Genomic DNA, 18,326 nt, shown 5'->3' with positions numbered 1-18,326 from the left:
GTCACACATTATACATGGACTGATTTTACACCAGCCCTGATTTACTGGATTATTTGTGGGGGGAAAAGAACTAAGGCAGTTGGTACTGTGCAGAAAAATAGAAAAGGACTACCAAGGGATTTTGTTGGCCAGACATTTAAAAGAAATGAACTTTCATTTCACAGACGAGATCACTTACTGTTTGTAAAATGGAAAGACAACAGAGACGTTTTTCTTTTGACAACAAAGCATAAAATGATGGCAACAAATGTCAGTGTAAAAACTAAATTTGGAATGGTGGAGAAAATGAAGCCAGACTGTGTTTTGGAGTGCAATAGTAAAAAAGCTGGTGTGGATCATAGCGACCATCTATTGGCGTACTATCCTTTTGAACAAAAACAAAGTGGTGGAAAAAAGTTTTCTTTCACATTTTCATGCTCATGACTGTAAATTCATACATTTTGTACAAAACGTTGCAAAATACAAGCAAACATCTGGTTGAATACATTACAGAGTTAGCAGAGAACTTGGTTCACAAAGGTGGCCTCTTAGACTCGTGCACTTCTCAGAATAGTTCACCCATCAACAGACTAAGCTGAAGACATTTTTCAAAATTAATTCCACCCACAGAATTGTCTAAGTGGCCTCAGAAAAGGTGCAAAGTATGCGCAGAAACAAGCAAGGCCAGATATGGTAAAGTTTCAAGGACAGACACACGATATTATTGTGAAACCTGTGACGTATTGCTTTGTTTTACAAAATGTTTCGAAATATTTCATACAAAAGGCAATGTAACTGTGTGATTATTAATAAAATAAAAGTTCATATTTCAACAGTTATACCTTTAAAATTAACAACTTCAATCCTATGTCCCTTAGACGTTGTAAAAGTAAAAAAATTTTTTTTTTTTTTTTCACTGTGGAAACAGCATACTCTCAAATTAATATACAATCCTTGTCACTAATGTAAATGTTTATTTCTTTGCAGTACTATGAAGGGAATGGATGTAGTTTTTAAATGCAAAAGAGCAATCTATTTTCTGTGGTACAGAATCTGCTGTAGAAAATTCAGAAAAACTGTGAAATCGCTCAGTACCAACCAGTTGAGAGTCCACACTCGCGGTCAGTCCTCAAAGTGTTAAGTCTCATTGACCAACTGTCTGCGCAGGTTTCCATACTTTGGACTGTAACAACACAACTGTTCAGTGCTGAGGCTTGCCGCCAACTAGAGCCGTAGAAAAGAGGCTACGGAACAAGCCAGTACCTGGCGCGTACCAGTGCTGCCAAATGTTGAAGAGTTATGAAGGTGGAGGCATTACTTTTCAGTCAACCCTCATAAATGCTTTGGATACTGGCTACTTAGAAGAATACTGGACCTAGGGAACTGTCTATTTAAACCATTATTTAAAGACAGAAAATTAAATAAATCACCTTTCAGCCATCTCATTTCCAAACTGTTATTTTATTGGGCTACCAGTTTCAGCAATTTACTATGCCATCTTCAAGCCCCCTGACCGACGTGTAGGAAGATTCCAACCTCGGCTCCAGTCAAAATAGGGTCAGCATTCAAAGACTGGTATCTGTAGATTTCTGCTCAACATAGTGATCAGTTCAACCATCATCTTCCTACAGGTCAGTCAAGGGGCCTAGAGATAGCGTAATATATCGCCAGAACTGGTAGCCCAATAAAATAACAGTTTGGAAATGAGATGGCTAAAAGGAGTTTTATTTATGTCCCACACTGAACAGCCAAGTCCTGCAACCATCTCTGAAAAGATGGATGTACAGAGCCATTATATAAATCGTTACTGGCACGTATGTAATTGATGTACGAGGGTGGTTTGAAAACTTCTCGGAATGGAAGAGAAAAAAAAGTACTTACATCACAAACTTTTTTAATTTTTGAATGTAGTTTCCTTTTATATTAACGCACTTGGTCCAACGATGTCCCAGTGCCTTGATCCCATCTCGAAAATGAGTTTCCTCCAGGCCTGCAAAATAGTTGTCAACTCCGGCTATCAATTCTTGATTTGAAGTGAATCTTTGTCCACTGAGAAAAATTTTCAGTTTTGCAAAGAGATGGAAGTCTGGTGGAGCCACATCAGGTGGATAAGGCAAGTGTAGCAAAAATTCAAAACTTAGTTGGTGTAATTTATTTTTCACATTTACTTTATAGCTTTGATAGATTACAAATTTTCAAACATATTATGACGGCAAGTATAATTTTCGTCCGAAGAGAAAAGTGAGAGGCCAGTTAGTGAACAATTTCTTCCTCTTGAGCTTCCAAAACTTCTTGCTCACACAACAAACATGATGTGTTTTCTGCAGAATTACAGCAAAACCTCAAGAGTAAACACACAAAATTATGTCAGTGCGACTGTATTGGTTCAGCCATTCACAAAACCAGCTGTTACATTCACTAAAGTTTCTTTCAAAATAATTCTACAAATTGACATCCCACGGCAGCCCCAGTCAAGGGGCAGGTGTTGAGACATCCGTATATTGTTCTTGTGCAAAATGAGTCCTGTTTTCGAGTGACAGGGGGCTTGAACATAGAGAAAACTGTGACCTGACCTATACTTGGGCGCAATCTTGTTAAAACAAAGTTTCTGCCCAAACCTCCTCCGTAATTTCTTATGTGGAAGGTCGTGATGTGTTTCCAGGATGACTGCTTCATCTTCTGTTTTCTCAGGCACATTTCCCTGTTGCTTTATTTTAGTTGCTGTGTAGCCGTAATCTGTGTATTTGATCGATAAAGTGACTTAAAGTGTCCATTTCTTGGTGCTCTGTGTGAAACTGTGCATGCAGTGAGAGAGAGTGCAGTAGAGTGGCCAAGAATTACAGCTAATATTTTGTCTTCTGGGTGTAATTTAAAACAGATAATACACTACTGGCCATTAAAATTGCTACACCACGAAGATGACATGCTACAGACGTGAAATTTAACCGACAGGAAGAAGATGCTGTGATATGCAAATGATTAGCTTTTCAGAGCATTCACACAAGGTTGGCGCCAGTGGCGACACCTACAACGTGCTGACACGAGGAAAGTTTCCAACCGATTTCTCATACATTAACAGCAGTTGACCAGCGTTGCCTGGTGAAACGTTGTTGTGATGCCTCGTGTAAGGAGGAGAAATGCGTACCATCACATTTCCGACTTTGATAAAGGTCGGATTGTAGCCTATCACAATTACGGTTTATCGTATCGTGACATTGCTGCTCGCGTCGGTCGAGATCCGATGACTGTTAGCAGAATATGGAATTGGTGGGTTCAGGAGGGCAATACGGAAAGCCCTGCTGGATCCCAATGGCCTCTTATCACTAGCAGTTGAAATGACAGGCTGTAACGGATTGTGCAGCCACATCTCGATCCCTGAGTCAACAGATGGGGGTGTTTGCAAGACGACAACCATCTGCACAAACATTTTGATGACGTTTGCAGCAGCACGGACTAACAGCTCGGAGACATTGGCTGCGGTTACCCTTAACGCTGCATCACAGATGGGAGCGCCTGCGGTGGTGTAGTCGACGATGAACATGGATGCACGAATGGCAATACGTCATTTTTTCGAATGAATCCAGGTTCTGTTTACAGCATCACAATGGTCGCACGTGTGTTTGGCGACATCACGGTGAACGCACATTGGAAGCGTGTATTCGTCATCACCCTACTGGCATGTCACTTGGCGTGATGGTATGGGGTGCCATCAGTTACACGTCTCGGTCGCCTCTTGTCCGCATTGACGGTACTTTGAACAGTGGACGTTACGTTTCAGATGTGTTACGACCTGTGGCTCTCCCCTTCATTTGATCCCTGTCAAACCCTACATTTCAGCAGGATAATGCACGACCGCCTGTTGCAGGTCCTGTACGGACCTTTCTGGATACAGAAAATCTTCGACTGCTGCCCTGGCCAGCACATTCTCTAGATCTCTCACCAACTGAAAACGTCTGGTCAATGGTGGCCGAGCAACTGGCTCCTCACAATACATCAGTCACTACTCTCGATGATCTGTGCCATCGTGTTGAAGCTGCACGGGCAGCTGTACCTGTACATGCCACCCGAGCTCTGTTTGACTTATCGAGGCCGTTATTACGGCCAGAGGTGGTTGTTCTGGGTACTGATTTCTCTGGATCTATGCACCCAAACTGCATGAAAATGTAATAACATGTCTGTTCTAGTATAACATATTTGTCCAATGAATAGCCGTTTATAATCTGCATTTCTCCTTGGTGTAGCAATTTTAATGGCCAGTAGTGTAACAACAGCATTTGTCTCCAGATTAGTTCAGTAGAGGCATTGATGTTACTGTTCAGCACCCTATATACACTGAAGCGAGATGTCACGTGATGCCTCCTAATATTACCAAGCATAGTGCAGCAACTCGACATGCCACGGTCTCCACAAGTCTTTGCAAGTTCCTTGCAGAAATATTGAGCTGTACTGCCTGTAAAGTGTTGCCAGTGCACGAACTGACACCTCAATTATGTCAGATATTGGGCAGTCGGGGTGGCTGTATTGTTGGCTCGAATTGTTCAGAATGTTCTTCAAAGAGATGACAAACCATTGTCACCTGGTGATATGGTGCATTGTCATTCATAAAAAGTCCATCATTGTTTGGGATGATGGCAGTCCACGAATGGGTCCAAATAGCCTCCATGTAGCTACAGGTAACCATTTCCTGTCAGTGATCAGTTCAGTTGGACCAGAGGAACGACTATATAAAATTAATCGTCAGTAAAGCAGATGCCAGACTGAGATTCGTTGGAAGAATCCTAAGGAAATGCAATCTGAAAACAAAGCAAGTAGGTTACAGTACGCTTGTTCTCCCACTGCTTGAATACTGCTCAGCAGTGTGGGATCCGTACCAGATAGGGTTGATAGAAGAGATAGAGAAGATCCAAAAGACAGCAGCGCGCTTCGTTACAGGATCATTTAGTAATCGCGAAAGCATTACGGAGATGATAGATAAACTCCAGTGGAAAACTCTGCAGGAGAGACGCTCAGTAGCTCGGTACGGGCTTTTGTTGAAGTTTCGAGAACATACCTTCAGTGAGGAAGAAGAGACCGTGAGGATAAAATCAGAGAGATTAGATGCCACACAGAGGCATACCGACAATCTTACTTTCCATGAACAATATGAGACTGGAATGGAAGGGAGAACCGATAGAGGTACTCAAGGTACCGTTCGCCACACATCATCAGGTGGCTTGTGGAGTTAGTATGTAGAAGTAGATGTAGATGTAGATGTAGATGACCCAGTGCATTCCTTGTAAACACACCCCTCACCATAACAGAGCCACCACCCGCTCGCACAGTCCCGTGTCGACAACTTGGGCCCGTGGCTTTTGTGGGGTATGCACCACACTCGAACCCTACCGACAGCTCTTCCCGACTGAAATTCGGACTTATTTAACCAGGCCACGGTTTGCCAGTCATCTAGGGTCCAACGGATACGGTCAAGAGCCCGGGTGAGGCGCTGCAGGCGATGTCGTGATGTTACCAGAGGCACTCGTGCTGGTCGTGCTGCCGTAGCACCTCAACACCAAATATAAACCGAGCGAGGTGGCGTAGTGGTTATCACACTGGCCTCGCATTCGGGAGGACGACAGTTCAATCCCGCGTCCGGCCATCCTCATTCAGGTTTTCTGTGATTTCCTTGAATCACTCCAGGCAAATGCCGGGATGGTTCCTTTGAAAGGACACGGCCGACTTCCTTCCCCGTCCTTCCATAACCCGATGACCTCACAGTCTGGTCTCTTTCCCCAAACCAACCCCAACCCAACCAAATTTCTACCATTCCTAGACCGGCAAGGGAACTTGCTGTTCCAACAGGACAATGCACGTCCGCATGTATCCCGTGCCACCCAACATGCTCTAGAAGGTGTACGTCAACTACCCTGGCCAGCAAGATCTCCGGATCTGTCCCCCATTGAGCATGTTTGGGACTGGATGAAGCGTCGACTCACGCGGTCTGCACGTCCAGCACGAACGCTGGTCCAACTGAGGCGCCAGGTGGAAATGGCATGGCAAGCCGTTCCACAGGACTACATCCAGCATCTCTACGATCGTCTCCATGGGAGAATAGCAGCCTGCATTGCTGCGAAAGGTGGATATACACTGTACTAGTGCCGACATTGTGCATGCTCTGTTGCCTGTGTCTATGTGCCTGTGGTTCTGTCAGTGTGATCATGTGATGTATCTGACCCCAGGAATGTGTCAATAAAGTTTCCCCTTCCTGGGACAATGAATTCACGGTGTTCTTATTTCAATTTCCAGGAGTGTATATACCACTGCCGCTGCCGCCACCACCACCAACAGCAAGAACAACAACAACAACATCATCATCATAAGTTTCTATTCTCTGTTTCTCCATACTGTTTAGTGTCTGCGTTCCATATCCAGAAAAATATTTCTGGAAAAGGCTTTCTAATACCGAAAGTCATTCAGTATAAATGCAGGTTCTTCCTTATATACATTATGTGATCAAAAGTATCCGCACAGCCCCAAAAACTTACATTTTTCATATTAGGTGCATTGTGCTGCCACCTACTGCCAGGTTCTCCATATCAGCAATCTCAGTAGTCACTAGACGTCATGAGAGAGCAGAATGGGGAGCTCCGCTAAACTCATGGACTTTGAATGTGGTCAGGTGATTAGGTGTCACTTCTGTCATATGTCTGTACATGAGATTTCCATGCTGCAAAACATCCCTAGGTCCACTGTTTCCGATGTGATAGTGTAGTGGAAACATGAAGGGACATGTACAGCACAAAAACGTACAGGCCGGCCTCGTCTGTTGACTGAGAGAGACTGCCGACATTTGAAGAGGGTCGTAATGTGTAACAGGCAGACATCTATCCTATCCAATGTCAGGGTGTGGGTATGGCGAATGCCCGGTGAATGTCGTCTGCCAGCGTGTGTAGTGCCAACAGTAAAATTCGGAGGCGGTGGTGTTATGGTGTGGTCGTGTTCATGGATGGGGTTTACAACCCTTCTTTTTTTTGCATGGCACTATCACAGAACAGGCCTGCACTGATGTTTTAAGCACCTCCTTGCTTCCCACTGTTGAAGAGCGATTCGGGGATGGCGATTGCATCTTTCAACACGATCGAGCACCTGTTCATAATGCACGGTCTGTGGCGGAATGGTTACACGACAACAACATCTCTGTAATAGACTGGCCTGCACAGAGTCCTGACCTGAACCGTGTAGAAGACCTTTGGGAAGTTTTGGAACGCCGACTTCGTGCCAGGCCTCACCGACCGACATCGATACCTCTCCTCAGTGCAGCACTCCGTGAAGAATGGGCTGCCATTCCCCAAGAAACCTTCCAGCAGCTGATTGAATGTATGTTTGCGAGAGTGGAAACTGGCATCAAGGCTAAGGGTGGGCCAACACCACACTGAATTCCAACATTATTGACAGAGGGCGCCACAAACTTGTAAGTGATTTACAGCTAGGTGTCCAGATACTTTTGATCACATAGTGTGCTTCCCCCATATACACAGAATGACACTGCCATACAGAATAAGTGAAGCACTGAGAAGACATGGTCGGATGTCAATGTAACTTCATCGAATTACACATAATCTTCTTGTATGTAAATTATTAAAGTTGCAATTCTGTGTGACATGTAGAATGGCCACCAAAATGCATTAGTGTTGCTCACGTGTGGGCCCGGTAGGATATATAAGGGACGAGTACTGTGTCAGATGTTGTGTGATCGCCATGAAGGGCAGGGAGACGGGGTGTTTTTGTGTGAGATGGTGTCACCGATACGTGGCAGAGTTTGACAGGGACCTCATTGTGGGTCTCCATTTGGCCGGCCAGTACCTGTGCATCCACACTGAAGATTGAGGATTCGTTATAATTGATTCGGCTCGTCGAGCAATGAGTCCGCAGTCTTCAGTGTGGATGCACGACTACTTTCGGCCTCTTGCGGGACTCTCAAAGTGTCGAGTGGGGAGTTGGGGTCTGGCATGTACGGGACTGCAGGTAAGTGGCACCAGGTGGGACTGTGGGTTGGCTCAGGGGCGTAGCGAGATGGTCCGCACGAGGGTGACGCAGTGATTTTAATGCGACTGTGAAGAAATTACATGTGGTGTCCCACAAGGATCCATCTTATGGCTATTGCTTTGTCTTGTGTACATTAATGATCTCTCATCAGTTACATTGCCAGAATCAGAGTTCGTTTTGTGTGCAGATGACACAAGTATTGCAATAAGTAGTATGTCGAATGTAGTCCTAGAAAGATCTGCTAATGATATTTTCATGGATATTAATAAATGGTTTAAAGCCAACTCACTGACATTAAACTTCAAAAAGACTCACTACATGCAATTCAGAACCTGTGAGAGGTTTCCACCCGCCATATGCATAAAGTACGAAGAAGAGCAGATAGAAAACGTTGGCAGTCTTAAATTCCTGGGATTACAACTTGATAATAAATTCAGTTGGCAGGAGCACACCACAGAACTGCAGGAACGCCCTAACAAATCTGTATTTGCAATTCGAGTGTTAGCAGACATAGGCGAGATAAAAATGAAAAAGCTTGCATACTTTGCCTACTTTCATCCCATAATGTCATATGGCATAATATTTTGGAGTAACTCTTCAAGTCAAACGAAAGTTTTCAGAGTCCAAAAGCATGTAATATGTATTATTTGTGGAGTAAATTCACGGACGTCCTGTAGAAACCTCTTTAAAGAACTGGGTATACTAACTACTGCCTCTCAGTATATTTACTCCTTAATGAAATTTGAGGTAAGTAATATATCTCTTTTTCCAGCAAACAGCTCAGTTCATACATACAATACCAGGAACTTAAAAGCACTTACTTCAGTTCAAAAAGGGGTCCACTACTCAGGAACACTCATCTTCAATAGTTTGCCAGCAAACATAAAAAATTTAGTTACAAATAAAGATCAGTTTAAAAGGAGCCTGAAAGACTTACTAGTGGCCAACTCCTTCTATGCCACTGACAAATTTTTTAATAGAAACAAATGATGTATTGTATATATTCATACTATTCGTATTTCAGCTTTAAAAAAAAAAAGAAAAAAAATTAAGTAAATTGACATGTTCCACATCCACGACGATCTCCTCGGCACGTATCTATGGAATGAAAAACTAATCTAATCTAATCTGCCCGAGCATGGGATCCCGGGTTCAGATCCCAGTCCGGCACACATTTTTACTCAGTGCCGCTGATCCCGCATAAAGTCGGATGCAGCTGACGTCGATAGTTCTGTTTTTTTCCTTTCCTTCCTCCACATTCAGTTTGCATATAATGTATCCTAGCTGCATATTCTACACAGTGTCTGTTTTTTCAGATGCGTCCAAAAGGACACACACTACACATCCTTGCAGTTAAAGTTACAGTCAACCGTGGCTGTATTGTGTGCCAAAGATGTCTTAATGCTTTCGCTCTTGTGCCTTCCTGTAACACGCCTGGGGGTACAATTGGGTGGGGTGGTAACTTTAAACTGTTTTCACTTCTGGACCGTGCGACCTGTCCACACCACGTACCTGGTAATCCCGCAGCAGTCTACATCTACATCTACATTTATACTCCGCAAGCCACCCAACAGTGTGTGGTGAAGGGCACTTTACGTGCCACTGTCATTACCTCCCTTTCCTGTTCCAGTCGTGGACGGTTCGCGAGAAGAACAACTGCCGGAAAGCCTCCATGCGCGCTCAAATCTCTCTAATTTTACATTCATGATCTCCTCAGGAGGTATAAGTAGGGAGAAGCGATATATTCAATACCTCATCCAGAAACGCACCGCCTCGAAACCTGGACAGCGAGCTGCACCGCGATGCAGAGCGCCTCTCTTGCACAGTCTGCCATTCAAGTTTGCTAAACATCTCCGTAACGCTATCACGCTTACCAAATAACCCTGTGATGAAACGCGCCGCTCTTCTTTGGATCTTCTCTATCTCCTCTGTCAGCCCGACCTGGTACGGATCCCACACTGATGAGCAATACTCGAGTATAGGTCGAACGAGTGTTTTGTAATCGACCTCCTTTGTTGATGGACTACATTTTCTAAGGACTCTCCCAATGAATCTCAACCTGGTACCCGCCTTACCAACAATTAATTATATATGATAATTCCACTTGAAATCGTTCCGCACTCATACTCCCAGATATTTTACAGAAGTAACTGCTACCAGTGTTTGTTCTGCTATCATAATAATACAATAAAGGATCCTTCATTCTATGTATTTACAATACATTATATTTGTTTATGTGAAGGGTCAGTTGCCACTCCCTGCACCAATTGCAGATCTTCCTGCATTTCGCTGCAACTTCTCTGTATACTACAGCATCATCTACGAAAACCCGCACGGAACTTCCGACACTATCTACTAGGTCATTTATATATATTGTGAAAAGCAAAGGTCCCATAACAATCCCCTGTGGCACGCCAGAGGTTACTTTAATGTCTGTAGACGTCTGTTCATTGACAACAACATGCTGTGTTCAGTTTGCTAAAAACTCATCAATCCAGCCACGCAGCTGGTCTGATATTCCGTAGGCTTTTACTTTGTTTATCAGGTGACAGTGCGGATCTGTATTGAATGCCTTCCGGAAGTCGAGGAAAATAGCATTTACCTGGGAGCCTGTATGTAATATTTTCTGGGTCTCATGAACAAATAAAGCGAATTGGGTCCTGCTGCACAGTGATGCTGGCTTGAAAGAAATTATTTATCGAACTATGCAAGCGGGTTCAGGGGAGCCTCTCAACGTTAAAACACAGCTATATTCTGAGACGATTAAAGGAAGACGCAGGTTACACTGTTTACATTCTGATTCATAAGTGTTTATCGCAAGTAATGGATGATTACCAGTTCACAATATCACTCAGCCGAGCGTACGCGTAACTAACACGGCGCGGGTGACTGTCGACGATGCAGAAGCCGAATGATCGCACGAAAGTTCTTATGCTTGTCACACATACACAAGTATTTGGTACCAGTCCTCCTTGACACTAAAAATAAATTTTAACACTGTTCACAAAGTTAAATTTACAATTCACAGTTCTCAGTTGTACGAGCGTGCGCGTGGCCGTCGCGGCGTGGTTGATTGTTGACGGTGCGAAACGCGATGATCGGACGCACGTTCTCACGCTCACTACAAGACACTGACACTTAAATGCTCTCTTTTGTGGTAAATAGTATTACCGGTTCACATTAGTTCATTCTCGGAGACCAAACACGGCGCAGATGATTGATACCGTACGGTACGACACGCAACGAGAGGATACACAAATACGTTATTGGCAGCACTGCTCATTTTTAAATTACTTCTTGACACACTTTCCTCTGAATCATTTACTTATTTTATCACTTTACTGTAATAACACTTGTAGCAACACTTTTCAACTTTCACACTAACAGTGCCTCTTACATGCAGATCTACACGCTACACAACATAACAATTCAGTGTCCTGCACTCGACTCGAGAGACGTGGCTGCCCGCAAAGACACTCCATGACTAAACCGTCGATATGACAGTACGCTTACATGCTGTCCGAGGAAAAGTAATGAACTCCCTGCAACATTGTCTCACGTCCATCCACCATTGGATGCAGGCTAGCAGCACCTTCCCCCAGACTAACACGACAACATCAACGGCTGCATTTGGAGTTGTGTCCTAACTGGGAAGTGTGGACTGCTAATGAATAGTGTTGCACTGTGCTCAGTGATGAATTGGGTTCCCAACAACACCCCCGATGACGACTGTCAACGTGTATGTTAGCAGTCTGGGGGGGAGATCCTAATCTTTGGACAGGTGCAGCTGTGGTACTTCTCGTGTCACGATCAGGGGAGCCAGCAGTACGTTACACACATCGTGCGTCCTCGTGTGTTACCTCTTGTAGGACAGTGCTCACATACGTATGGCACATGTCTCTATGAAGTGACTCTGTGAATTTGATACTAAAATGTAGGCTTTCATGGCCAGAAATATCATGTCCATTATAATTATCCGGGCTGTTATGCCGTGGTCGGTTGATGAATTCTATGTCGATTCCCAACGTTTCGTCCCCGTCTGCAGGAGACATCTTCAAGGGGGTCGGTAGCTCGATGGAAGGTCCAACACATCCAGTGGCTCGCTACTGACTTTTGCTTGAAGATGTCTCCTGCAGACGGGGACGAAACGTTGGTAATCGACATAGAATTCATCAACTGACCACGGCATAACAGCCCGGATAATTATAATGGACATGTTTGAAATTCACATATTGCTGTGGCCGGCAGGATCACCAGATCTGTTCCCAATAGATACATCTACATCTACGTGAGTACTCTGCTATTCACAAAAAAGTTCCTGGCAGAGGGTTCAATCAACCACCTTCAAGCTGTCTCTCTACCATTCCACCCTCGAGCGGCGCACGAGAAAAACCATCACTTAAATTTTTCTGTGCAAGCCGTGATTTCGCTTATTTTATCGTCATGATCATTTCTCCCTATGTAGGTCGATGCCAACAGAATGTTTTCACAATCGGAGAAGAAAACTGGTGATTGAAATTTCACGAGAAGATCCCATCACAACAAAAAATGCTGCTGTTTTAATGATTGTCACTGCAATTAACGTATCATGTCCTCTGTTTCGCAATAGTACAAAACGAGCTGCCCTTCTTTGTACTTTTTCGATGTCATCCGTCAGTCCCGCCTGATACGGATCCCACACCGCACAGCAGTACTACAGAATAGGGCGGACAAGAGTGGTGCGAGCAGTCTCTTTGGTAGACCTGTAGCACCTTCCAAGTGTTCTGCCAATGAATCGCAGTCTTTGGTTTGCTCTTCCCACAACATTATCTATGTGATCGTTCGAATTTATGTTATTTTTAATTGTAATCCTTAAGTATTTAGGTGATTTTACAGCCATCAGATTTGTGTCACTTATCGCATAATCGACATTCAGTGAATTTTTTTTAGTATCAGATATCTTATCTAAATCATTTTGCAATTTGTTTGGTCATCTGATGACTTTGCAAGAGGGTAAACGACAGCATCATCTGCAAACACTCTAAGACGGATATTGAGATTGTCTCCTACGTTGTTAATAAAGGTCAGGAACAATAGAGGGCCTGTAACACTTCCTTGTGGAATTCCAGATATTACTTCTGTTTTTCTTAATGACTTTCAGTCTATTACTATGAACTGTGGCCTTTCTGACATAAATGGGACCAGCTTGGACGTCAAAGTCTGTCCCGCTGCCAGTATCCGGGTTCCAGTTAAACAGTTGTGAAGTAGCTCGCCTCTGGAGAGGAGACTGTGGTTTCATTGCTCACTGCCCAACCAAAACGGTTAATGCATCCGGGCGACAGGGGGCGCAACGTCACTGCGAATGTGGGCTCATACAACCAAGTTCTTTGTAAATTTCACTCAGTTTAGGAATAATACCAAATGCTTGTTCAACCAGTGAAGTTTCATTTAGTTTGCTCATCCCCTTCAGGGTATATAATTTTGTCTGTTAGGCAGTGTATTTTGCGTATGTTGAATGTATTTAATAAGCGATTTATTATAGCAGCAGTACTAGGCTGTAACGTGTAAACATTCTTCTTGTATCTTAGTGCGATGTAACTGGCAGCACAAAATAAACCTCTCACCTGACCATCCTTTCTTTCTGATTGTAATTTTAACAGTGATCTGAATTGAAGTTTTCCGTTTCATACTTCTTTCTGTAGAAGTACAAGCACCTATCAGACATGTTTTCATACTTAAAAAAAAAGTAAGTGCACAGATTAAAGTTTGAATATGATTCTGCATGAATTGTACATGCAAGTACTTGAATCCAAAAATAAACAGCTAATTTTACAGCTTCTGTTCTTCAGGCTGCAGTAATCTTTTAAATAATACTTCAGTAGCTCAGTATTGGTAGAATTTTGCAATGTTGTGCACGCGCGCACAGAGACACACACACACAAAATTTGTGATAAGAGCAGAAATATTGTGTGTGTGTGTGTGTGTGTGTGTGTGTGTGTGTGTGTGTGTGTGTGTGTGTGTACCAACTTTGTGGATTCGTCATCCAGTCTGCGCAGCTGAATTGTTTTGTATATTCTTTATTGTTAGAGAGTGGTCATAATGTAATGAAATACATCTTGGCACAGTGTTACACCGTCCGAGTTATCTGGATACTTCCCACCAACACCAACCTATCCGAACTCCGGAGATGGGAACTCGCCCTTCAGTATATCCTCTCTTTTCGATATCCGCCAGGCCTCAACCTCCGCTAATTTCAAGTTGCCGCCGCTCATACCTCACCTGTCTTTCAACAACTTCTTTGCCTCTGTACTTCCGCCTCGACTGACATCTCTGCCCTTACTCTTTGCCTTTAAATATGTCTGCTTGTGTCTGTGTATGTGCGGATGGATATGTGTGTGTGTGCGAGTGTACACCTGTCTTTATATATATATATATATATATATATATATATATATATATATATATATATATAAAATTACATGCAGAATCACAGTGGTTAAAATTAATTTTGTTTAATTTTTTTCATTGGTCTGTTACAGACTGAAGCACTTGCTCATGATCAAGTTTCCATTTGTGATCCGCAGATCATTAAGGAAGAGGTACGTAGCTGCTACGTGTCAAGTTCTGATGTTTCATTGCTGGTCTCACTAATGACATTGGCTGTCACTTAGTTCTGAGCGGTTAGTTTACCACAGTATTACTGCACTTGGGGGTGTGGGTCCTTCAGTTGCTTATAGTGACTTTTTATTGCGACATTTTGTGAGGACACACAGAAACACTTGATAGAATATGCACAAATCTTTCACTCTGCGATACCTTTTCCTTACTCACCACTGTACTCATTCACCGTTAACGCCACCACATGTTTCTAATGACGGCAGTGTGAGCCCAAGTGCAGTAATATTATTCTGGGTTAGTATGTAAGTGGCTGTTGACGGATGCATAGTGCTGCGGTATTGTCTCTGTTGTTATGATCTTCAGTCCAGACTCTGGTTTGATGCATCTCTCCATGCTACTCTATTCTGTGCAAGCTTCTTCATCTCCCAGTACCTACTGCAGCCTATATCCTTCTGAATCTGCTTAGTGTACTCATCTCTTGGTCTCCCTCTATGATTTTTACCCTCCACGCTGCTCTCCAATGCTAAATTTGTGATCCCTTGATTCCTCAGAACGTGTCCTACCAAACGATCCCTTCTTTTAGTCAAGTTGTGCCACAGATTCCTCTTCTCCCCAATTCTATTCAATACCTTCTCATCAGTTAGGTGATCGACCCATCTAATCTTCAGCATTCTTCTTTAGCACTACATTTCGAAAGCTTCTATTCTTTTCTTGTCTAAGCTACACTCATGCTCATAAATTAAGCACATTTACAGAATGTGGTGCCACACAACGTGGCACTACATAAAATTGGCACTAATAGCATAGGCACATAGGGAACACACATGACACAGATCTGTAAGTCCACGGTATTTGTGATAAGTTGAGAAAACCGTCCCGAAAAATGTGCTGCAAAACGCCATTGTTTTCTGTGTATGTACCCCGACATCAATATAGGATATGATCACCGTGCCCATGTACTCAGGCCTCACAATGAATTGGCATACTCTGGATCAGGTGGTCGAGCAGCTGTTGGGGTATAGCCTCCCATTCTTGCACCAGTTCCTGTCGGAGCTCCTGAAGTGTCATAGGGGTTTGAAGACGTGCAGCGATACGTCAACTGAGAGCATCCCAGACATGCTCGGGGGCTTAGGCCTGGAGAACAGGCAGGCCACTCCATTCACCTGATATTGTTAGTTTCAGTGTACTCCTCCACGATGGTAGCTTGGTGGGGCCGGGCGTTATCATCTGTCAGGAGGGAGGTGCGACCCATTGAACCACTGAAAAGGTGGACATACTGGTGCAAAATGATGTCCCGATATACCTGACCTGTTACAGTTCCTCTGTCAAAGACACACAGGGGTGTACGTGCACCAATCATAATCCCAACGCACACCATCAAACCACGACCTCCGTACACATCCCTTTCAAGGACATTAAGGGGTCAGTATCTGGTTCCCAGGTTCACGCCAGATAAAAACTGTGGCGAGAATCACTGTTCAGATTATACCTGGACTCGTCTGTGAACATAACCTGGGACCAATGTTCCAGTGATCATGTACTGTGTTCTTGACACCAGGCTTTATGGGCTCTCCTGTGGCCAGAGGTCAGTGGAATGCATCTTGCAGGTCTCTGGGTGAATAAACCGTGTCTGTTCAGTCGTCTGTAGACTGAGTGTCTGGAGATAGCTGTTCCAGTGGCTGTGGTAAGGTCCCGAGCGAGGCTACCTGAAGTACTCCGTGGCCGTCTGCGGGCACTGATGGTGAGATATCGGTCTTCTTGTGGTGTTGTGCACTGTGGACGTCCATACTGTAGCGCCTGGACACGTTTCCTGTCTGCTGGAATTGTTGCCATAATCTTGAGACCGCACTTTGTGGCACACGGAGGGCCCGTGCTACGACCTGCTGTGTTTGACCAGCCTCCAGGCGCCCTAGTATTCTACCCCTCATAACGTCATCAGTATGTTCTTTGAGCCATTTTCAACACACAGTCACCATAAGCACGTCTGAAAATGCCTGCACACTTACTCGCTGCACCGTAATCTGTCATGCACCAACACACCTCTGCGTATGTGGACTGCTGCCAGTGCCACCGTGCAACGACCACAGGTCAAATGCACCACATGGACATACCCTGAGGTGATTTAAACCCGCAAACCGCCCACCAGAGCGTTGTTTCACCATGTGTCAGCATTATTCTTAATTTATGAGAATGAGTGTATTTATCGTCCATGTTTCACTTCCATACATGGCTACACTCCATACAAATACTTTCAGAAATGACTTCCTGACACTTAAATCTATACTCGATGTTAACAAATTTCTCTTCTTCAGAAACGCTCTCCTTCCTCTTCATGGACGAGGAGGAAATATTGGTCGACGGACTCAGAATTCACAATTAGTCCAGAACTGTCGGTTAAATACGATTAGATCGGGAGATGATCAGTTGACAGACAATGACAATAGAAACCAGGCTGCAATCAGATGTGATAATGAAAGTCAAGAGCAACACAACAAACATTATATTAATCATGCGTGGCGTCATGAACAAGCTATTTTAGTCGCAAAAAATACAAGTAATTGCCCGGCAATGAGATATTGTTCAAATTGATCGACACAGTTACCGATCCTGACGAAGCAGTCAACTAGCCTGTTGAATTTTTGAATTCGCTGGATTTACCAGGAATGCCACCACATAACTTGCGATTAAAAATTGGCAGCTATCGTTTTGCTTCGGAATTTAAATGCACCTAAGCTATGCAACAGTACAAGATTAGTCATGAAAAAAATTATGGGCAATGTTCTTGAAGCTACAATTTTGAACGGCAAATTTGAAGGTAAAGTTGTTCTCCTGCCACAAATCCCAATGATCCCTTCAGACTCGCCCATTCCATTCAGACGTCTGCAATTTCCAACTCGCTTGGCATTTGCCATGACTATTAATAAGGCACAAGGTCAAACAATGTCAATTTGTGGGTTGGATCTAGAAAATACGGTCTTTTCACATGGCCAATTGTATGTGGCATGTTCTCGTGTTGGAAAGCCATCAAGTTTATTCATTTATACTCCTCAGGAATTGACTGAATATGTTGTTTATCAACTCACATTAAGATAAAATTAGACCAACATTATTAATTATAATGAATTGATTATAGAAAAATTGATGCTATTTTCAAATAAAGAATAATGAAATTATTATATTATTTGTGTTTCATTTCATACTTTGTCTAATATCCTAATCGCTTGAAATATCCTAATCATTTGAAATATCATGCAGGACAATGTCTGTCGGGTACGCTAGTGTGTGTGTGTGTGTGTGTGTGTGTGTGTGTGTGTGTGTGTGTGTGTGTCTACATACATACATATAAGCAGGTAAAATAAGGTTTTGTAATGTGTCAGTTTATGAAAGATTTCATATGAACTGTATTGTTAATAAAGAAGGAAAAACCGGATTTTCCAATGACAGTCCTTTGCTGCCAAAACAGATTCGCGCCATAAATAGCAGCAGTAACACACATCTTCTGACTGTATTCCAGATATAGAAATATCAAACTGGAATTTCCCTATACATTGTGCTAGCCATAGTGTAGGGCCCATGAGACTGCATCTGCAATGCCATTTGCTGCCTGTAACGGCTGACGATGAATGTCTGCACACAGTAACCCAAGTTCCATACATTGGTATCTGTTTCGAACTCGAGTTTTGTGCCTGTGTACTAAGATTCGCAAACAGCATTGGTTTTCTATTACA

General features: G+C 43.4%; 1 protein-coding gene across 2 annotated transcripts in view; it reads left to right on the top strand.

The window, feature by feature from the left end:
- The window catches only part of LOC126295256 (uncharacterized), a 232,045-nt gene that overhangs the window by 99,925 nt on the left and 113,794 nt on the right, over window positions 1–18,326 (top strand). Inside the window, exon 10 of one of the 2 annotated variants that reach the window (XM_049987656.1) lies at window positions 14,520–14,579. The exons of the other annotated variant lie outside the window; for it this stretch is intronic. Coding sequence (XP_049843613.1) covers window positions 14,520–14,579 — 60 coding nt within the window. The remainder of the gene's footprint in view (window positions 1–14,519; window positions 14,580–18,326) is intronic. 2 annotated transcript variants of the gene reach the window in all.

Source organism: Schistocerca gregaria, chromosome 11 (assembly GCF_023897955.1).
Source record: "Schistocerca gregaria isolate iqSchGreg1 chromosome 11, iqSchGreg1.2, whole genome shotgun sequence".
In the NCBI taxonomy this organism is placed as follows: domain Eukaryota; kingdom Metazoa; phylum Arthropoda; class Insecta; order Orthoptera; family Acrididae; genus Schistocerca; species Schistocerca gregaria.
Note: the sequence above shows the minus strand (reverse complement) of the source record. Positions and strands in the feature narration are given on the sequence as shown.